This window comes from Xiphophorus maculatus, chromosome 8, assembly GCF_002775205.1.
Source record: "Xiphophorus maculatus strain JP 163 A chromosome 8, X_maculatus-5.0-male, whole genome shotgun sequence".
In the NCBI taxonomy this organism is placed as follows: Eukaryota; Metazoa; Chordata; class Actinopteri; order Cyprinodontiformes; family Poeciliidae; genus Xiphophorus; species Xiphophorus maculatus.
Genome location: NC_036450.1, coordinates 18,019,379 through 18,040,017, shown reverse-complemented (window position 1 = coordinate 18,040,017; position 20,639 = coordinate 18,019,379). Strand labels below are relative to the sequence as shown.

Sequence of the window (20,639 nt, the reverse complement as noted above, 5' to 3'; positions counted from 1 at the left end):
TATTTTCTTAGAGGTGCTTTTTTTTTTTTAATCTTAATTTGGGTAAGAGTTGGAGAGACGAAAAATGGCTACAACACTGGCATTTTTTGTGGACTTGTCACAAAAGTTCTAAACATTACAAATATTTTTCACTCAAAAAAAGATCTGTGCTAAAAAGAGATCATGTTTTCTTTTTCCTGCTGTATTAAAGTACACACAACATTCCTTAATCCTATAAAACATACTTATCAGAAGCTTCAAACTAGACTGATTTAAAAAATAAAAATAGACCCTCATTAATGTACTTTACAGAAACGGGAGGAGGGTTTACGTGTCGGATTCTCCTGTAAAGTTCGGGTTGCTGAAAGCCGGCTGAAACAAAAAGGGGGAAAAAAAGACAACCCAGCATTAAAATTATACAAATTAAACTGGATTTTTTTTTTCACCCTTATAGAAGCGCTGATTTGTAACCTACCACATCAACATGGGAAGTGGTTCCCGTTGGTAAGCTCAAGCTGCTCAGTTTATATCCCCGCACTCTGAAGACGTAGTACAGCAGTCCCACTATCAAGCAGAAGAAGACGACGGCTCCGATGACGGCGCCGACTACCACCCCGGCATCTGTAGACGCAGCAGGTTTGTCAACTTCTGTTGTGCAGCTTTCAAAAATTAGATACAAGTACATCTCAAAATGACAAACGGCATAAAAAAAGTGAACTATTGGGAGCAAATGATGGCGCACAACATCAACAAATGAACTCAAAGCACCTCCACATGTTTCTGAGGCTCAAAATTGTCTCTCAGTCTGGGCCAGTAGGCTACACAATTACAACAAAGACTGTAATTTAACAGATTTTCTGAGACACTTAATTTTGGGTTTTCACTCTCTACACACCGCACACAAAATTACAAGAAATAAAGCTTGGAATATTTTACTCTGTGTCACGAATCTGTATAACACACGAGTTTCACTTTCTGGAATAAGTGACAACATTTATTGAACTTTATCATAATATTAAATTTTTGTATGTATCTGTAAGCATTCTTCCTTATAACTGAATGTATTAAAACCTCTTCACCTGTTGCTTGATAAAAGCCTGACTTATTTGAGGAATGAATTTCACTGTTATTAACTTTGTTCAGGTTTTGACATTGTTTTTATTTTTATTTTTTTTCTGACATTGTTCAACATCACAGAATTCAAGCTGTCAGTAGAACAAGGCCTACACTGACACATTAGAAGGAACTCTGCTGCCCCTGGTGGCTTACAGGGATCATCACACCTAAAGCCGCCTGTTCTTTTATTTTAATAGTATAATGTCAATTTATTAGGCATTCTTTGATCTTCAGACTACAATATATCCAAAATATACACATATGTTTCATACCTTTAGTCTTTAAAACTATATTTTAGGAAAAAATACAACCGACTTAACACGTTGAGTCCTCAACGACCAATTTAAGGTGTGAAATCCTCAACTAATAGTTTCTAGATGATTAGAATGCCTTGATATGCAAGATATATTATCAAGTCTCACCACTTTGAAAGTCTTAATTTTAAACAGCAGACATGCACTATGATGTTAAAAGAGCCGTATACACAGTTGTCCACTTCATTACTTACTTCCACCTGGACTGTCAGTGGGGAAGATAGGATTTTTGCCATCATCTGTTGTGTAATCTGAAAGAAAAGTTCACACACAAACTGTTAAATCGAAAATTAAAAAACTTTGAATCAAAATTCAAAATAAAAAATCCACAGAAATGACGCGAGGAACTCCTTACACTGGCGGTGGCGACAAGCAAAGCCTCTCTTCTGCAGGCAGTTGTTGTCATTCCAGCGCCCGTCAAGGTACATCTCCACGCAGTTCTCCTCGGCGATATCCCCGGGATGGAAGGCCGAATTGGGCTCGCCTTGAGCCCAGTTAACAAATCCCAACGACGTCTTGTCTGTCCAGCCCCAACCAACTAAGTGGCAAAACATGTCATATGTACAGGTGAGCTGTTTGCAGGTACTGGACTCTATAAGAGAGAATGGTCACTGTTGCTGTTTCTGCTTCGTTGCTAACTCACAGTTTCTGTCCCGGGTAAGGCCGATCCAGATGTTGTGCTTTTTAGTGAAGTTTAGGTTCCTGATGAACTCAATCTCTGCCCTGCTGTGAATGGAGGTCAGCTCCGTCCTGACCGACTGGCAGTAGTGTCGGGCGTCGTTCCAGGAGAAGCCCTCCGCCCCGTCGTACATGAAGTAACAGTACCGGCCGTAAGGAGCAAAGAAAGGCAAACACTTCCCGTCGCCGGGGCTGGGAGTGGGAGGTGGTTTTACTGCGGACATTAATAATAACGATTCGAGACTTATTGGTATAATTAACTGTTGCAAAAGAAAAAGTACATGCGCCACTCAGGCTTGTTATACCAGAGGAGATCTTGCAGATGTAGGGCTTAGCCTGGTCACACTTGGTATCGTTCCAGGTCCCGTGGAACCAGATTGAAGCATGCATGCTGACACATCCCTCGTCCTGGATGTTGCTCGGCTCTCCTGGACCCCACTGAGTGAAGAAAACTGGCCAGCCGTCTGTCCACATGTAGGAGTTGTCCTCCTGCATCACAACACAGCTGTGGATTTATCTCTGACTTAAATCAGGATGTTGCTCTGCCGTAGGAAATGTTTTTTTTAATCTTACTTACTTGCAAAGACATTGATATGCCTTGAACTTTTGGAGATTTTGTCATGTTACACTCACAAAAAGCCCTCTTTATTCTCACACCCCTAAATAAATTCCAATTTCCCACATAATTAGTAAATAAAACCTAAATATACGCATATGTTTTTGTCAAGAGAAACTTATAGATTACGTAGATACATTAGTCATGGAGTTAAATATTTCATGCCTTTGATTCTTGTACTTTTTATGATTATATCTCACAGATAATGAAAATCACTGAATTTTGTGGTTGTAATTTGACAAAATCTTAAGTTCAAGGGGTAGAAACATACATATAAACATTACTGTAGGTGATATTATCTATTGTAAAACCTGGCGTCTTAATCCGATCCAGGCATCTGCCTTTCCCTGCAGGACGACGCCGGCCACAAAGGCCTGATCGTAGCTCATGTCGATGCTGGCCAAGTTGCCACCCTGCTCCTCGCAGGCCGCCTGAGCCGCATCCCAAGTCGCCGGCTTCTCAATCAGCTTGTAGCAGTTCTGGTACCAGGAGATGTAGTCAGCAGGGCAAGGGCTCTTGGTGGGAGGAGGGGGTTGGATGCTGCTTGCTGATCAGAACAAAAATATTTGGCTGCCAGCTTCAAATTGTTGGGAATGTTTTCTAAAAAAACACAAAAAAAGTGCTTTTGTCTGACTTACATTTCTTTCTATAGCAGACAAAGCTATGATTCCTGTGGCAGGCGTCATCGTTCCACTTGCCGGTAGCGAGAGTGCCATGAGTCATGGCCACACAGTGTTCCTGTTATGTAGAACAATTAAGATCATGAACATGTTTCACGACAACCTCTAAAAATCCTCAAGAGTTTAATAAAAAGAGCTCACCGCTCCTCCTGCGTTGTTGGGTTCATGTTCATTCCAGTTGGTGTAGAGCACTGGACTGACCCCGTCACTCCAGGCGTACTGATTCTCCACTAAGAGATCCGACAGACCGATCCAACTAGGGAGCTGTAGATCTTTGAGGTAGCTAGCCACAAAGTCTTGAGGAGAAAAACAAAGAATGAGCTGATAGGCTAATTTAAAATATTTTCCTGGTTCTCTGTGGAGCTTACCGTTCTCATACTGGTTATCAATAATTGCCAGCTCCCCTCCTTGGTCTTTGCACCAGCTACGAGCGTAAGACCAGTTTGCTTTGATGTCATCTTTCTTCCCTTTAAACATGAAGCATTTGTCCTTAAAACGCATCCATCCTGCAGGACGAAAGGACGGAAATGAGTGAAGAAAGACCTGCTTTCTAACCTCTTCAACCATTTATTTCTACTAATCTTTGACCACAACCAACAATATAGGTTTCTGAAGAGAAAAAAACGAATCCATATCCTTAGGATATGGATCCTAAGGAAAATGTTCATGGAAAGATCCATGAACATTTTGATATCTAAAGAAGGATGCTAGAAAGAAAGAGAAAATCTTCCTGATGTTGCATTTGTCATCAAAAGGCGTTACCTGCAGGACAGTTGCCCTCCCAGGGTTGTGTGGGGGGAGGAGGTGTGTGGACGTCTCCAGGGAACTTCTTGCAGACATAACCGGCTCCGGCTCGGCCGCAGTTGGCATCGTTCCATCCACCTTCAAAATCCAGAGATCATTGTTCAGTGAGTGAGCATGGGGGTGGGCTTGCTAAGTTTTCATAGTTAATAGTAGTTAACGGTACCTTGATGTCTGTTCATCTGGACACACTGTTCCTCCCCGTTGGCGTTGTTTGGCTCCCCTGGTGCCCAGTGGGTGTATGTTAGAGGGGAAAGGTCTATCCACCTGAGAAGAGAAAACAACCAATCTCCTTAATTCTTGTACATGAATTCCTTCCATCCCTGTTGGATCTGTAGTTTCCCTCTGTGGGACAATAAGGCCATTTCTATTCTATTCCATGTTGTCATCTACCTACATGTACTGTCCACTTGTGATGCCAAACATCCTCATTCCGATCCAGGCTGCAGTCACCTTCCCTGTGCCCACCTGGCAGAGTAAAACATCAAATCAACATATTTGTTCCTATTTTTCATGTCCTCAGAGGTCAAAGAAACAAGGCGTACCATGCTGTTGACATATGCCTGTTCATTTTTGTTGAGGATGGAGACAAGCATGGCCTTCTCTGCATAGCAACGCATGATGGCTGTGTGGAAGTCAACTATATCGGTGTCATTGTAGTAGTAACAGATGTTGTTGTTCTTCCTCCAGCCAGGGTTGGAGCCACAGTCAGGAGCTGGAAGTGGCAAGGATGCATGAAAACAAATATGTCTCGAGATAGTATTCATTTAGATGATTTTCCCCTGGAGGTTGGAACAACTGGTGCATGATGGAGATAATTTACCTGGGACAGGAGATGGAGGCACTGGGGGAATGATTGGGGTTTTTCCTTTGGAAATCATGCAGATCCAGTCTTGATGCGCGTCACAGTTCAGGTCGTTCCACCAGGAGAACGTCCCGTTGTTGCTGCTCACCATCTCCACGCACTCCTCACGACCCTCGTGGTTGTTTGGCTCCCCGTGGCCCCAGTTTGTGTGTGACAAGGGAGTTCCATCGCTCCAGGAATACCCTGTGATAAATGAAGAGTCATTAGGTTCTCATCTCAGATTCCATTTAAAATTCAGAGAAAAACACAGTCTCTTCTCACCTCCTACTGTAGGGTTGTGCCTGAGGCCGATCCACTTAGTGCTGCCTTTACTGTACACAGACAAAAACTCCTCCTCCTCATGATTGTGGATACTGACCAGATTAGCTCCTCTGGATATGCAGTCCTCCTGTGCTGCTTCCCAGCTCTTTTTCTGGGACCAGTCTACATTGTGGAAAAGCTGCATCACACGGAAACAAGAAAATCAGTTTCTCCCATGGCTTAAACCTTTTATGCTTCCTAGAGCAAATTAGGATAGGTCTAAGAGCCATACAAAGCATGTTCATTACATTTTTTGCACAAAATCTTTCTTAGATAATGAGATTTTAGTCTGATTAGTTTTGCCTATTTTGAACTCCTTTCAGAATCAGCTGTCTTATGGCCTCTTGTCACTTTAAATGCAAATGCAGCTTATGAAAGTTGGGCCACGCCGCCCAACTTTATGAAAATGGCTGTGGAATTATACAACTGTACATCTTTGGAAAGCAGAAGTGGAGCCCCCTGTACAATCAACAAGAATATAGAAAGTGGTTTCTAGATGGTAAGTCAACAACTAAACACTTGTATTTTCAGCAGCCATTGTACAGCGGTAAAGCCAGCTGATTGAACATGCTGGAGCTCTGCTTGGGTTGCTAGGATTGGCTTGGGCTGGGGTTCCTAGGTAACAGTGCAGTGCCCTCAATTGTGACTCAACAATTGGGAGGTTTTGGAATTCGCTCATTCTTGAATCAGCACAAGAACATTAATTTATTGCCAAAAACTGCTGCCTGGGCTGTTATTAGAAGCAATTGAGACCCAAATGGAAGTACAAAAGCATGTGAAAGGTAAATTTTAGCTTAAAGATCCTCTTTTATTTTATCTCTATTTTACTGTCATTATCACCCTGTAGCAATTCCGGAAGTGGGGCAAAGCCGTCCAGCCGTTAGCGCAGCCCTGAGACGGAGGAGGAGTTGGAGCCTTTGTAGGTGGAGTGATGTCAGGTCTGGCCTTTTCACAGATGAAGGCATACTTCTCTGAGCACTGTTTGTCGTCCCAGAAACCGCCAATCTGTCCAGTTGTCATAGCCACACAGGTACCATCTCCATTGTCTAATAAAAAAAGACAGTAAATGTTTTCTCATCTTGGTACATGTTCCCTTTCAGGCGAGGTTACAGTCGGTTTTAGTACCTGGCTGGTCTTTGTCCCAGTGAGTGAAGGTCAAAGGTAAGCCGTTGTCCCAGACGTAGTCGACCCCTCCACTCATGTCTCCCTGGGCGCGCAGCCCCATCCACCAGAAACTGGTTCTTCCTGACAAGGCTACTGTAAAATGGGACTGTTCGTAGCTGCAGTGGAACATGAAAGACATCATGTTTGGATTCATCTCTTCTAGAGAGTTTTATGTGATACGCCAACACAAGGCAAAGCACTATTTTGAAGAGGAATTAAAATAAGATGTGGTTTTGTTTTGTTTTGTTTTAATCTATGACATGCACATGTAGTCAGCTCCTTTGAGTTTGATGCAATTCATCCAACTGCCTAATAAAAGTTTACCTCTGTGTTATTTACCCTTGGCTGTCCTGTGGAGAACATTAGTGAACTGCACACCAAATGTCCTGATCCTACCCTAAATGAGAATTTAGGGCATGACTTAGAAATTTGCTGTTCATAGTTGGTCTTCATCCTTCTAACTTTTACTGAGTTTGCTATTTTGGAAGCAATAATTGGCACAAATTTTTACCCTCCGCAAAAACCATTGCCATAGCACAGATGACTTACAGTCATAGTTGCAATGAAAGGTGGTTGAATAACATATTGAATTGAGTGAAAGGTGGCTACATACAAATGCAACCAATACTCTAAATTGTGTTGGTCCATCACATATTGTCCCCACTCAAAAATTACGCTGATAAGTGATACTGTGATCAAATATAAAAAGGATTCAAGGTTATGAATATGTTTGCATGGCAAATATTTCTGCCCTGATGAAGATGGCGTTATTCAATGATATCTCTGCTGTTTGAAAAACCACAGATTCATCCTCACATGTCTCCGATGTGCAATAAGACGGCGTCCTGCTCCTTACAGAAGGCTTTAGCATCGGACCAACTCCTGGCCGACTCTTCCATCCAGTAGCAGGAGTAGCCGTACGCGTCCCAACCCTGACATGCAGGAAAAGCACATCTTCCAGATAAATGCACTGCTGCTTTAAAGAACAAAGTACAACTCAGACAACAGGAAAAGACGGTCCTACCTGCTGACATCCATACATGGTGGGTTTGACTGACGGGAGAGGGTAATGTGCTTTGGGCATTTTGCATATGTAGGTGTTAAGCTCTGTGCAGGACACGTCGTTCCATCTGCCGGTCTGCAAGAAAATAAATCTCAATTATCTGCAAAGAATATAAATATTCATTATTGGCTGCATGGATACAAAGAGGAGTTCTCACCTGGTGTAACATTTCAACACAGTCTTCACTGAAGCCATCATGGTTGTTGGGTTCTCCTGGAGCCCAATAGGTGAAAGTTACGATGTGTTCATTGGACCACATGAACATACCAGGCAAGCCCAGGTCGTTCAGACCAGTCCACACGTCACTGGTGGCTGCAGATCGAAACAATCACACATAGAAAGATTGGTCTCTGATCTCCAGCTCTACATTTTGTTTTTCTGTCTATCTGCATCCATACCCAGGTAGAGGTAGCTTTCCACCCAGCTTTGCTCCTTCATGGAATGGATGGAAACAAGCTCAGCGCCCAGATTCCTGCAGGTCCTCCGAGCGGCGTGCCAAGTCTTTTTGTCTCCAAAAGGTTTGTAGCAGAAGTCTCCAAACTCATACCAGTCAAGCCCGGAGCATCTCAGCTCTGATGGCAGGACGATGAAAAAAGGGATTCAGCAGAAAGAATGAAGGAAGCTGGAAATAGTCAAACTGATTATGAATAAATCTTTACTCACCCCCATCTGAAAAAGTATACGATACATCATAGTCTCCACCAAATCTGCAGACAGAAGATTTTTAGCTGTCAGGCCTCATAAAAACTTTCCTGAGAGTTAAAGAATAAAACTTGTGGACTCACTGTCTGGAGATGATGCCGTTCCTGGTGGAGCCGGGATAAAAGTTTTGACCAGGAGCTTTTAACAAAGTGCAGTCTCCTCCGTTCTCATTGAGAACAACTCCAGCATGGATGGCTGCTGCACAGATGTTTGAGTCCTGTTGCAAAATTAGGTGAAAACAAGCAAATAAGAAAAAACAAAATAAATTCACCAATACACCAAATATCTTAAAGGGATGCAAGTAATGGGACATAATTACATACCCCACGATATACTGATGTGCCGTACACCAGGTAATCTGTATTAGCACAGTCTGCTGGACAATGCACCCTAAAAATACAGCAAGATTATAGCATAAATTATAGTCATCCAAATGCTGCAGCATAAATGAAATATCTTGGAATTGACTCACGTCATTTGATCATTGGCAAAATTGAAGTTGGGCTTGTTGGCACATGTAATTGCATCTGTGAAACCAGAGTTAGTTTGGATAAAAATGTTAGAAATTAAAAACCAAAGCAATATTTCCAGTGTTCTTTGGAATTAAAAGTCTTATGATTTGCTCACAGTCAGGCGTGCATCCCAATACGTCAAACCGGAGCCCTGCCTGGCCGCTGAACTCCAGTGGACGGAGGCGGACGTACTGAGCGGACACAGGGGTGCCCAGCAGCTGAGTTTCAGGGATGTTTCTGTCTGTTGAACCTGGGAAAAACTGCAAATAGTGAAGTACAAGAAAGAATGATTATAATAAATATTTAAGCGAAAGCACATTTTTAAATCTTCCAAACTAGAAAACCTTTAATTCATGATAACTTTGAGGTTTTTTCATATGGTGATTAAGGTTTATACACTTTTTCAGACTACAATTCCAAAAGCCAGATTTTCAAATCTCAGTCCATAAAATTACATTTTTAAGTGCAAACATAAAAGTTAATACATTTATTACAAACAGTGATTCTGCTTCAAATATGGAGACTGAAAACTGGACAGCTGATGGATGTCATTTTCAGATGATGAAATAGATAAATTCTGGAAATACAAATACTTTTTCACAGCAGATGAAGTACAAACCCTGTCTTACTCACATCTCCATCGGCAGTGTAGTCAGTCCAGCTTGCCCCGTCCATACTGTGCTGCAACTTATATTTAGTGACCCAGTGGTCATTGTGAGGACAACCCTGGATTACAATCCCAGTTACTTTCCTGGTCTGACCCAGATTCGCTTGGATCCAGCTTGAAGTTGCTGAAAAAGGACACACAAGAGATCATGTTTCACCTGGAAATCAACCCATCAATGGCTCTTCCCTAGAAGTTTAAATTCATCCTTATTGTCATGTTGAAGAAATGATGTAGAAAAAAATTATTTCAGACCACTTCCTGAGGGCATCCAGCAGGAGTTGCCATGCAAACGGGCTTTGTTCGCAGTAAAAGAACCGATAGAAGAAGAAGCAGAGAGCTGGAAGTCAGTGATGTTCCCATCCTCAACACCCAGGCCGTGCAGACACACTGTGAGAAAAACATGGCTGATTATAGTTTTTTTTTATGATAATGCATATGTAATGAAAACATATCAAAAGTATTGTGAGGAAAATAAGGTAAATTCTGTTCTGCAGTTTTTTCACCCCTAGTGTATTTTTTTGTGCATTTTATTCTTCCAAAACCACTGTCAGATAATAATATTACTTGTTATCATTGAACTTGTGTGCATTATCATTTGATTTGAAAGGGTTATATACTTTGTGGGTTAAATCTAATGTGAATGACTACTCACATTAGGTTGATTTAAGTCATATGCCATGTAGTTTCTGTTGCATTTTCATTTGACATGCATCTAAATCAACTAAAATTCACTTCATGTTTATTTTTCTGCAGAGTCATTAAGCAGAGGAATATTGTGTGGATGTTTTGTGGATATATGGCTTTACTACAGTATTACATTGTACATTGATGCAACATTTTCATTGGCTTTATTTCTGGTTTCATCAACAATTTCTCACAATTTCAGCCTGTTCTTTGGGTTTTGATTAGGATGGTGTCTGTAGAGCTAAGCCTAAGTTCAAGTGAACAACACTTAGTCAGGATTGGAGAGATATTAATATTTTGTTTCTATATGTCAATATGGAGTGATCATTCTCATAAAAATGAGAAAAAAAGATATTACCTTTTTGTTCGCAGCTATACACTATCTCCAGATATTTCGAGATAGTGGGGCAGGGATCTTTCTCAGCGCGGGCGTACGCGAAGCAAAAAGGACGGTTATCGCATGCCTTTCTGTACGGAGGAAGAACTCCTTCGACTGTACAGCTCCCTGTAAAACAGACAAAATCATATCCATATTTTCTTATTAAATGGTATTGATTACACAGTATGTTGTTGTAGTAGCACTGGTCTGTATTTCCATCTGTTGCAACTCATTTGTAGCAGAACCTTCTGATCCCTCAAAGTGTGGGCAGATGTCTTTGCTCTTGCGGCCGTAGAAAGCAGACTGGATGTTTATCACGCTTTCCTGAGGGCAGTGAAGGACAGCGGTGGAATCTTGGCACACAATTGCTGTCATGAAACCTTTAACAAAAGAACAAGAATTAATACTCGGGATATTTAATTGGGTGTGTTGATGAATCGTGCTGAAAAAGAAAAGAATGTAGATGTCCTTTTTACCATTATGTGGTGGAGGAGGCTCAGGTGTTTTCCCTGGAAGGAAGAAGCTCATTTTAGCTCTCTTTTGACCTGGTTGTAATTCACCATCAGCAACATTTCAAGCAGCATTCCTCACCTCTCCGCTTGCAGATATATCCTCTCTTGTTCTGGCAGTTGTCGTCGTTCCAGTAGCCGTCGTTAATAAGTATCGACAAGCAGTCTTCACCAAAGTAATCATCTGGGTTGCCTGCGGGGAACACAAATCTCGCTGTCTGATGTTGTTTTTCAGAAGTAACTCAGAGTTTTCAGTCTCATATGAACCTGCATTCCAGCGAATGTATCTGAACGGAGAGCCGTCCGTCCACTCCCAGCCGCCCTCTGTGATGGAGTCATGACCCCCCATCCACAGGGAGATCCCGGTGGGAGCCTGCTGGATCAGGCCTGAGATTGAACATGAACATTTCAGTAGGCTGCTTTTCACAGCAGTCGATTCATTTTTGTATCGCTCTGGACCCAATATGTGCTTTATTTGATCAACGACGGAGAGTGATGGTGTGTGAACGTCATATATCACACCTCTTTGGATCGCTTTGTAAGAATAGCATGAAGTTTAAATTATTAAAAATAATTTTAGCAACTTGTTTATGGAGCAACAAGAAATAATCACAACAAAACAATTAAGAATCCACACACTGAAATACTATAAATAAGTGAGGATTATGTTCACCAGTCCTAAAAGTGTGGTATAAAAAACCCTAATAAAACCAATCCGAACCCGACTTCAAGTGGGATTATTAGTTTTTTAGTTTTTTGTCAATGCAAACAGACAATCACTGACAATAACTTAGAAAAAATGACTTGAAGCTCTAAATACCCTGTATGAAAGCCTGCTCAAAAGGTTCAGTGATACTGAGAAGCTCCCCTCCCTGGTTGACACAGTCAGCTCGAGCCTCCGCCCAAGTCCTCATCGACAAATAGTTAAACAGGTAGCAGAAGTCGTTGAAAGGGTCAGAGGTCCACGAGCCGCACTTCTCATTCCATCCTGCAGCAAACGCAACAAGTCAGACGTCCACATTCATGTAAATACGCTTTATTATGCGTTTTAGATCTAAGAAGAGCATAACGTCAAGTCAACCTGGTCCAGATGTTGGAGGCTGAGGAGGAGGCCCTTGACCCTTTGCTACAATGACAGAAAGCAACAATTTACTGCAAAGGGAGAAGAAAGACTAGAGGAGGTACAAATGTATACGAGCATCTCACCTTTTTTGCAAACAAATTCTTTCGTGGCAGTGCACTTGTCGTCATTAAGCTTCCCAGGGTCAGGGTGAGTCATTCCCGTCAAGTGAACGCAGTCCTCGTTGTTCTCATAGTTGTCTGGCTGGTTGGGCGCCCACGGCAGGAGATTCTGAGATCATCGGCAAAGAGCGGCACAAACTGAGATGCTGCTCTGATTGTCACAGTCAGCACCTACAGTAAGAAATGGGAGTTTGGTGGAATGGGTGACATTCCCTGTGTTTGTGCTACTTACTGCATCTGATCCATCGGTGTACACAAACTGGTTTTCAATATTGATGTCATTCAAACCTACCCAGGCTTCACCTGGCATGTGAGCTGCAAAGAAAAAAAAAACCCACATCCAAGTATGTCAACAGACACTGTTCAAACCCGCTGAGACCACAAACTGTAAAGTGCTATTTATTCAAATGTACAATAGCACAAACATAGAAGAGGATCAGGGTAACTTAAAAAAATAATAATAATAATTAGCTAGAATCAGAATTGTTTGAATTGTTGATGCACCTTCAGGCAAATCTAGTCTTAAAACTCAAATCTATCAAGTAAATTTGGGACAGGTTCAATTGCAGGTTTACATTTTGTTTGGATTTCGACATAGATTGACGTAAAATTAGAATTCTGAGTTTAAAGTCAGAATTCTTCTCCTTTATGATTTTTAGAGGCTCCGACTCTTCAAAATTGTAAAGTGAAATCTAAATAATTTAACATTTTCACACATTAAAAAAATAAACAGTGTGGTGTTCAGCTCTATTTACTCCAGTATGCCTAAATAAAAACCAGTGAAAACAGTTTTAATCGTAGTGTAATTTATTCAGCTCTTCTGTGAATCTGACAGAACAGCTGCACGCCACACTTCTTAGATTTTTCTTGGTAACAAATTTTGAAAGCCATGAATAATTTCCCGTCTACGTCACAATTATGCACCACTCTTTGTTGGTCAGTCAGATCACATAAAATCCCAATAGAATAAACTGAGATTTGCAGTTGTAGCTCACACTAATTCAAAGGTGTAAGAATATTTATGCAAGGCGTTATGTTTTCTTAAACCACAGTGATTTTATGTCACAGCTGCTCACCAGTGAGGAAACTGAGCTCTTCCTCTGAATGAAAGCTGACCAGATGACCCTGCTCTTTGACGCAGTCAGCTTCGGCATCTTGCCAGTTTTTCACCTGCTCAGTCTCAAAGTGGTAGCAGGAGTCCTTATAAAGCAAGTATCCACGGTCACAGTGGCCATCTGAAGTAAACAACACCACGGTCACTGGTAGAACTATTACTGTCTATATATGGGAAAGGAGCATGAAGACTAACTGACCAGGAGACGCAGTTGGTTGAGGGTTCATTCCACCAGTCATCTCACAGATGTAACCCAGACTCTTGAAGCAGTTAGTTGTTTCCCATTTGCCCTCATAGTTCCCTGAAATAAAGGGCTTATTCTAGAAGCTAACAAGAGGAACCATTTATTATAAATTGAGTGACAGAGGGAAGAACCCACCTGTGTAGATCTGGCCACAGTCCCAAGTGTTTTCAGTGTTTCTGGGCCAGCCAGTACCATAGTTTGAAAACGTGATTTTACTTTTATCCGTCCATTTAAAGTCTCCATCCTGGTACATATCTGCATGCAGAAAAAGCAGGGAAATAACCAGGAGGGTATATCAGAACTGTATGTTATGGCCTAAAAATTTACTTTTTAATCCGATTAGAAAAAGAGGATTTACTCAAAGTCCTAACCTGATAAGCCGATCCAGATATCAGGAATGTCTACTTGGTGAAAGTCTGGAAGTTTCGCATTGATGAAAAACTGCTCCTCTTGACTTTATGATGCAAAAGACAAACAAAAAGATGTGTCCCACTCCATATATACATATATACAGTATATATGCAATAATAACAACAGCAAAAAACCTAAAAATTTAAACTGCATGAATTACTAATGCTACTTGGAAAATAGTGGCATAAAAGTTGCAAATTGCCACTTACACCATGGAGACAAGATACAATGTCATGCTGCAGGAGCAGAACAATTGTATTCAAAGTGCATAAATACTGAGTGATAAGACTTTCCATTTTGCTCATTCATCTATAAAGTGAGTCTCTGCATACACCTGAAACATTAACAAACAGATAGAAGGTTACATGCTCAGCAAACGCACAAGTGAAACTAGAATTGCTTAGCTTAGCCATGTATCCAGATCTTCAAAGAATGGGGTTTCAAAACAACAACCGTTCCAACAATTTACAGCCCTTTTAGTGAGATGGCAGAGTGATCGGAGGTTTTTATGGTTGCTGCTTAATTCTGCTAGTCAACTTACAAAAAAGACAAATGTTTTGTTTGTGTCATGCTTCATTAATGAAAAAAAAACTTACTTAAACTTGGATTTTTTTTTAAATAAATGAGTTGTATCTGTAGCTGCTTTACTTATTTTGTGTCTCCAAGCTAACAGTGACCGTTTTCAACTCATCATGCATGCAATAATGATAATGTCCACGGCTGCAATTCTAACCTGCAAAGACGACAAATACATTTGTGATTACATTTTTGAAGTGGAAGTTCTTCATCCTCTACCTGTTTATGAACAGCAGGTGAGCCCCCATCGCGGAGCACTTGTTAAGAGCTTCATACCAGGTGGTCAGCTGATTGACGTTACTGACAATCCAGTAGCAGCTGCCATTAAAGCTCTGCCACCCTGGAAGACAGATGGCTGGGCGGGGAGGAGAATGGGTTGAAGAAGAGACATCAGGAAAATCCAGACAGTAGGGGTGAACTTCCAAAAACATCAGCGCCAGGGGAAGACAAAGTGCTGTGCTTACTGCTGAGTAGACGCTTGCACATGTATGGGCGCTCATATCGGCACAAATGGGACCTCCACTTTCCAAATGCTTCTGATGTACCTTTGACCAACGCAGCACACCCGCCAACTTGTGGATCTCTGTTAGACAACTACAGCTTTATCCTAAATTCATCACATTTTTACTAATAGAAGATCTTTTGTGAAGATGGATTATTCTTCTTACACTGTAGAGGTAACCTCCCAGTTGGTGAAGCTCACCGCCATTGCATCAGACCAGGCAAACTGGCTGTTCCCAGGATCAACCTGACATGAAATCTTGTTGCATTTCTGTTAAGACAAAGTTCATCTTCACATTCACGTAGCGCTGCGTTGATCATCTATTTCCAGACCGGTAGGTCACCCTCTCCATGCATCAACAAGTTCCTCTCACCAGTGTGGACAGACCAATCCAGAAATCCAGATGTGTTGACGACAGCGTTCCCATCACAAACGTGTTTTCTTCCAGTGAGGATATGGAAACCAGATCTCCTCCCTCCTCCACACAGTCATGCCGGGCTGCCGACCAGCTTTTCATCGTTTCAGACTTAAACTTGTAGCAGTTGGAGCCGTGCTGCCTCCAGCCGCTGGCTAAGTCACACTGGGGGGCTGGATTTGCTGCAAGGCAGGAATAAAGGGGGAAATGCTTCAGGTGTTGGAAATGTCATTACATTTTACATCTTTCAAAGAAAAGCGCTTCGAGGCAGGGAACATCTTTTTTTTCTGTAAATATCCTCTGCACACTAATCAACTGGATTAACTGGAACTGCACTGAAATTTCACAAGCCAAACTATCAACAGGTCATATCAAAACAGAGAAAACATGTTAGCATTTGCTTGTAGCATTTTTACAAACTTCATCTGAAAACACCATCAGGTGTAAAGAATGAATTTATTACAGAACCTAGCTATGCCTTTAGAAACAAATGATATTTAGGTGTAACATTTAAAATTAAAACGTATATAAAAAGCGATGCTTTCATTCCCTTTAATGTAGCATTGAATTTGGATTCGTATCAGCAAATGTTTTATCTTCGATTACTTGGTTCTGTGTTGGATTTAAAAATGGGATCATTGGAACATTTATGTTTGTCATTATCTGAGGAATTTATATCTAGTGTATAAATATTTAATAATGTTAATTAATGAAGAAATTGATTCTTGACTATATTCGTAGATATTTATAGGTTTTGCACGCAATTACATTATAGATCTTCATCAAATACTGGATCTAGATCAAACATCACACCACAAAAAGTGTAATCAAGTAAAAACTGTTGTAGAACATGGCACCTAAAATAAAATTAAAAGAATGGTAAAAAAATAAAAAATAAAATAAAAATAAACCATGTAGAAGTGGCATTTAAGTTTTCTTACCATTGATGTATTTGCAGATATATTTCCTCTTGTTGCTGCAGTTGTCATCGTTCCAGTGTCCAAAGTCGTATCCAACCACCTCACCGCAGTGCTCCATCTCATTAAAGTTATCAGGCTGGCCCGACATCCAGTACCTGAAGAGGCAGGAATAGTGTTTTCTTGAACGCTCCGCAAATAAAATCTAGACCCTTGATGTAGTGAATTTCCCTCTGGGATTATTAAAGTATATTCATTCATTCATTTGGGCTTCAAAACGTGAAGCAGTGTATACATACGATAAATATTCTATGAAAGGCTTCCCGTCACTCCACTCCCAGACGCCTTCAATGACCAGGTCATTCAAACCGATCCAGAAGATCTCTATGCCGATTTGTGTTCTCACCCACAACTAGAACAAGAGACAGAAAAAAACAGCTTAAAAATGAACTTGAAACTAACTTTACAATCATGTGTGTTAAAACCCCTCACCCTTTCCTGGATGTCTTGAATGCTCATCAGGTTGCTGCCCTGCTCTATGCAGTATGCATTCGCCTCAGTCCACGTCTTGGTGTCAGTTGAAAAGAAGTAGCATTTACTCTCATACTCCCTCCAACCTTCCCGACACTGGCTGTGAGCTAAAGAGAGAGAAAGAAGTGAAATGTGGGAGAGGGTGGAGACTCACTACCCTCCTTCCTCACTCTATGAATGTTGGTCGACTCTGATCACTGTCTAGTCTTGTAGTCTAATATTGTAGTGGCTATTAATGTGGAAAAAGACAGTGCCACCACTATTTTTAAAAACAACAGAATTTCACGAGCCGATAACACAATTGATATTTTACTTTGAGGTATATTTTTATTGACTGGACCGTCTGACTGCCACGGTTAAAGTGCTTTTTCTTCTTTTCATTTCCATGCTTTAATGAGAGTTAAAAGCTCCAAATAAAATGAAGAATTTCATTTCTGGTTGGCTAAAGATTTAAAGCATAGTTTGGAAGAGCGAGATCTTGTTATTGTGCTGTGGCAGCATCTGTCACTCTTGATAAATAAAATCATTGTATCAGTAAACCAGTAAACATATACTTAATGGCCTGTTAAATGCATATAAAGTTACAATGTTTTAAAATCACATTGAAAACATGTTAAGCATGCTTCCAAATAGTCTGTCTTGAGTTCCAAAATAATACTTTAGTTTTGCAATAAAATATGATTTATTTATAAATAAAAGCTAATTAAAATAATGTAACTTTCATTGTGGAATTAAAGAAACGTAATTCCTTTGATCATCAAAATTAAGAGCAAGGGAAAACATTGCAAGGATTGAACTTTTTATATACCACCAGGTAAACTTAGTTCTTATGAACACTGTAAAAAGAATAAATAAAAAAAATTAACACTTGAAATACATTGCTTGTATTTCAAGTATCATTCTGACAGTTTCAGTGCATTTAGTTTAAAATTGCATAATTTTCTGGTATCAAAATTTTTGTTATATTGTTGAAAGTTAAAAGATATTGCCTAAAACCAGATTTAAAAAAACTTAAAACTAGTCTTTTCTACTCTCTTTATTTAAAAAACGCTGGTCACTTCTAATAATTTTGGGCATATTTTTAAGAGCCTAAAGAGTTGCTGACCTCAGGTCAGACAATGTTCACTAAATACTCTGACTATTCTACATGCTGCACATCATAGTTTTAGAAAGCCAGTAAATGCTCATCAATCATAAAAGTCTTATGACCGGTTTGCATTTACAGACTCTGTCAACCAACTTTGGATTCTCACACAAATCTTTAGGTGAATGTTTGACAAATTTACAGACAATATAGTAGAATCACATGTTTTGATGACTTTAACTGGCTGAAAGGCCACCTAGAAAAATAGGGAGAGTCAACTTATAGAAATTATTTATTTTTATTCTTTCTTTAGTCCACTGCTGACCACTTACGTTGGTTATCATCCTGAGACATTGACTTGTTTTTTCGTGTTTTGTGTACAAATTATAGAACAATAAAAGCTGTTAATGTTCTTTAATTACTCTTCATGGCGGTCAGTGTCTCGAGTGATTCCACATACCAGAGAAGTTGTGCAGCAATCACAGGGTAACACAAACACACGTAAGAGAACTTCAGAGTGGCTTATTAAGCTACCATGCATGTTTTTGGGTGTGGATACTCTCTGGAGCCAGAGCATCCAGAGAGATTACACAAATGTACAGGGAGAACATAGAAACTCCAAACAGAAAGGTACCAGGCTGGATTTGGAATCCACTCAGATGCTGCAAGGCAACAGCCACCACACTGCTGCAGGCACATAAAAGCTAAAATATTTAACAACTGTGTTCCTTAGAATGAAACCATTTCCTTCTGATTAAGAATCAAAGTGAAGCCACTCATGTAAAACATTTTATCAGAGAAAATTTACAATGCGCCACAAAAAAAAGTCTCATAAGAAAATTTTATGTGAATTTTTTTTTAAATAAACTAAACTGCTCTTGTAATGTAATATATATATATATATATATATATATATATATATATATATATATATATATATATATATACACTTCAAATTACAATTATTTACTTGTTTTATTTTTTTGTCATTTTTGTAACCTGCAGAAACAGACAGACATATATGATCCAACTGAATCTGTTTCCACTTGTATGGTTTTGAGAAAGTTTCTGAATAAAATTCAAAACTTCAAACAACTAAATATATTCACACATTTTATAAAAGAAAGAGATATATACTCACCACAAGCAAGAAAAGAAGCAAATACGAGCAGCTTCAGAAGAATGCTTCCGGCCATTATTTAATTTGTGTGTTTGGCTTTCAAGGTGATTCCCAGTGCATCCTAATATTGAGTTGTTTTTTTAGCCTCCCTGAGCCTATCAGTGTGTGTTGTACTGGATCTCTAAGTGTTCAGACTTCTGAGCATCTTCTCTTTGGTTCTCCTCTTTTCAGTGTTTGTCCAGAGTCCAAAGACTGAAAGCAATAAAGCAGGGATGAAAAAACAAGGCAGTGTGCAAAAGCATACTGTCATAACTTCACAAATTAAGAATGATCTGATTTGAAATTCCAAGAATGGATTTTGTTCTGTTAAAAAAAACCTTAGAATTCATAAATCAGCAAGAAAGAATAAGAAAAATAACTTTATGCGTAAAATAAAACAATTTGTGTTTATTTCTTAATATTCTTCTTTCCTCCACATTACTTAACTTACTTTTCAAGAATAATGCACACTTACCTAACCAAAACAGTTCTGCCCACCCTTGCTGCGAATTGCTAAAAACTGATAGAAAGTAACTCAATTAGAGCATCAGGTAGTGTTTTCAGAAAATTACAAGGCTGGATTTACAAAGGAAACTTTAAACCTACAGGAAGTAAAATACTGTAAGTCTTTTTCCTAAAAAATCCCAAGTCTTTGTTGTAGGCAAACAAATAATAATAATAATAATAAAACATTATACAATGTAATTACAGGATGATTGTAGGAGTAAACATAATACTTTTGACAGGATGACCCAAAAGTCCAGAAGCCTCCACATGTCAGACACCAATAAAATTAAACTGCTCAGATCGGCTTCCACCTGTTACTTTTTAACAAGGCTTCATAAAATGCTACAAAACATTTAAAATGAAATGTTTGTTTATACTTCATACAACTTCACTTCATGGATGAAATGTCTAGTAACTTATTAGCGAGGAACTTTTCTGAAAAACACAAGAGAAATTTATTTCTCTCCTTCTCTGAAAGGAGAAATGTATCTTTCTCCTTTCAGCTTTTCTACAAAAAGGCTGCACTTACTGAATGATGTTTATCTTTTGTAATGCAAAAGTCTGACAACTATATTCAAGCAAGGTCCTGTAGTAAAACCTTTACTGGATACTTCATCACTCCTCTTGTGAGAAATCACAGAGCTAATTTAAATTTGCTAGCTTCCTGAAACAAACCATGTGTTTTTATTATAGTTTTAAAAAATTGTTATTGGGGTTAAGATCACAAATCTTACAAGACTTTAGGTCTTTATTTACAACTGTTGACTAGTTACAGCATCAAACTACTCAGTCCAGGTTTCAAACATCTCACCCAAAATGTCACCCTCAGATCAAAGAAAGTTGGTTAAGACATCCAAGAACGGGTAATTGTTTGGCTACAATGAAATGAAGAATATTTGGAGGAGTCA

The 20,639-nt window shown here is 39.7% G+C and overlaps 1 protein-coding gene across 1 annotated transcript; it reads right to left on the bottom strand.

Annotated features, from left to right (window-relative positions):
- Positions 1-17: 17 nt before the first annotated feature.
- LOC102219883 (macrophage mannose receptor 1-like) lies at positions 18-19,400 on the bottom strand. Its single transcript, XM_023338263.1, has 50 exons — positions 19,207-19,400; positions 16,943-17,088; positions 16,750-16,862; positions 16,475-16,608; positions 15,492-15,715; positions 15,285-15,388; positions 15,081-15,199; positions 14,836-14,971; positions 14,001-14,083; positions 13,765-13,884; positions 13,585-13,686; positions 13,348-13,506; positions 12,504-12,586; positions 12,236-12,380; positions 12,111-12,155; positions 11,850-12,017; positions 11,297-11,416; positions 11,112-11,222; positions 10,997-11,029; positions 10,766-10,900; positions 10,500-10,646; positions 9,710-9,844; positions 9,424-9,581; positions 8,906-9,050; positions 8,751-8,805; positions 8,602-8,668; positions 8,362-8,495; positions 8,240-8,283; positions 7,975-8,148; positions 7,734-7,888; positions 7,538-7,651; positions 7,330-7,445; positions 6,475-6,629; positions 6,190-6,395; positions 5,311-5,488; positions 5,008-5,232; positions 4,730-4,899; positions 4,582-4,652; positions 4,351-4,451; positions 4,146-4,265; positions 3,752-3,889; positions 3,525-3,679; positions 3,342-3,441; positions 3,015-3,250; positions 2,393-2,576; positions 2,053-2,301; positions 1,765-1,947; positions 1,604-1,660; positions 455-600; positions 18-351 (listed from the first exon to the last, which is right to left on the bottom strand). The coding sequence occupies exons 1-50, from the start codon at positions 19,259-19,261 to the stop codon at positions 307-309; spliced, it is 6,498 nt and encodes a 2,165-aa protein (XP_023194031.1). The 5' UTR covers positions 19,262-19,400; the 3' UTR covers positions 18-306.
- Positions 19,401-20,639: the final 1,239 nt, after the last annotated feature.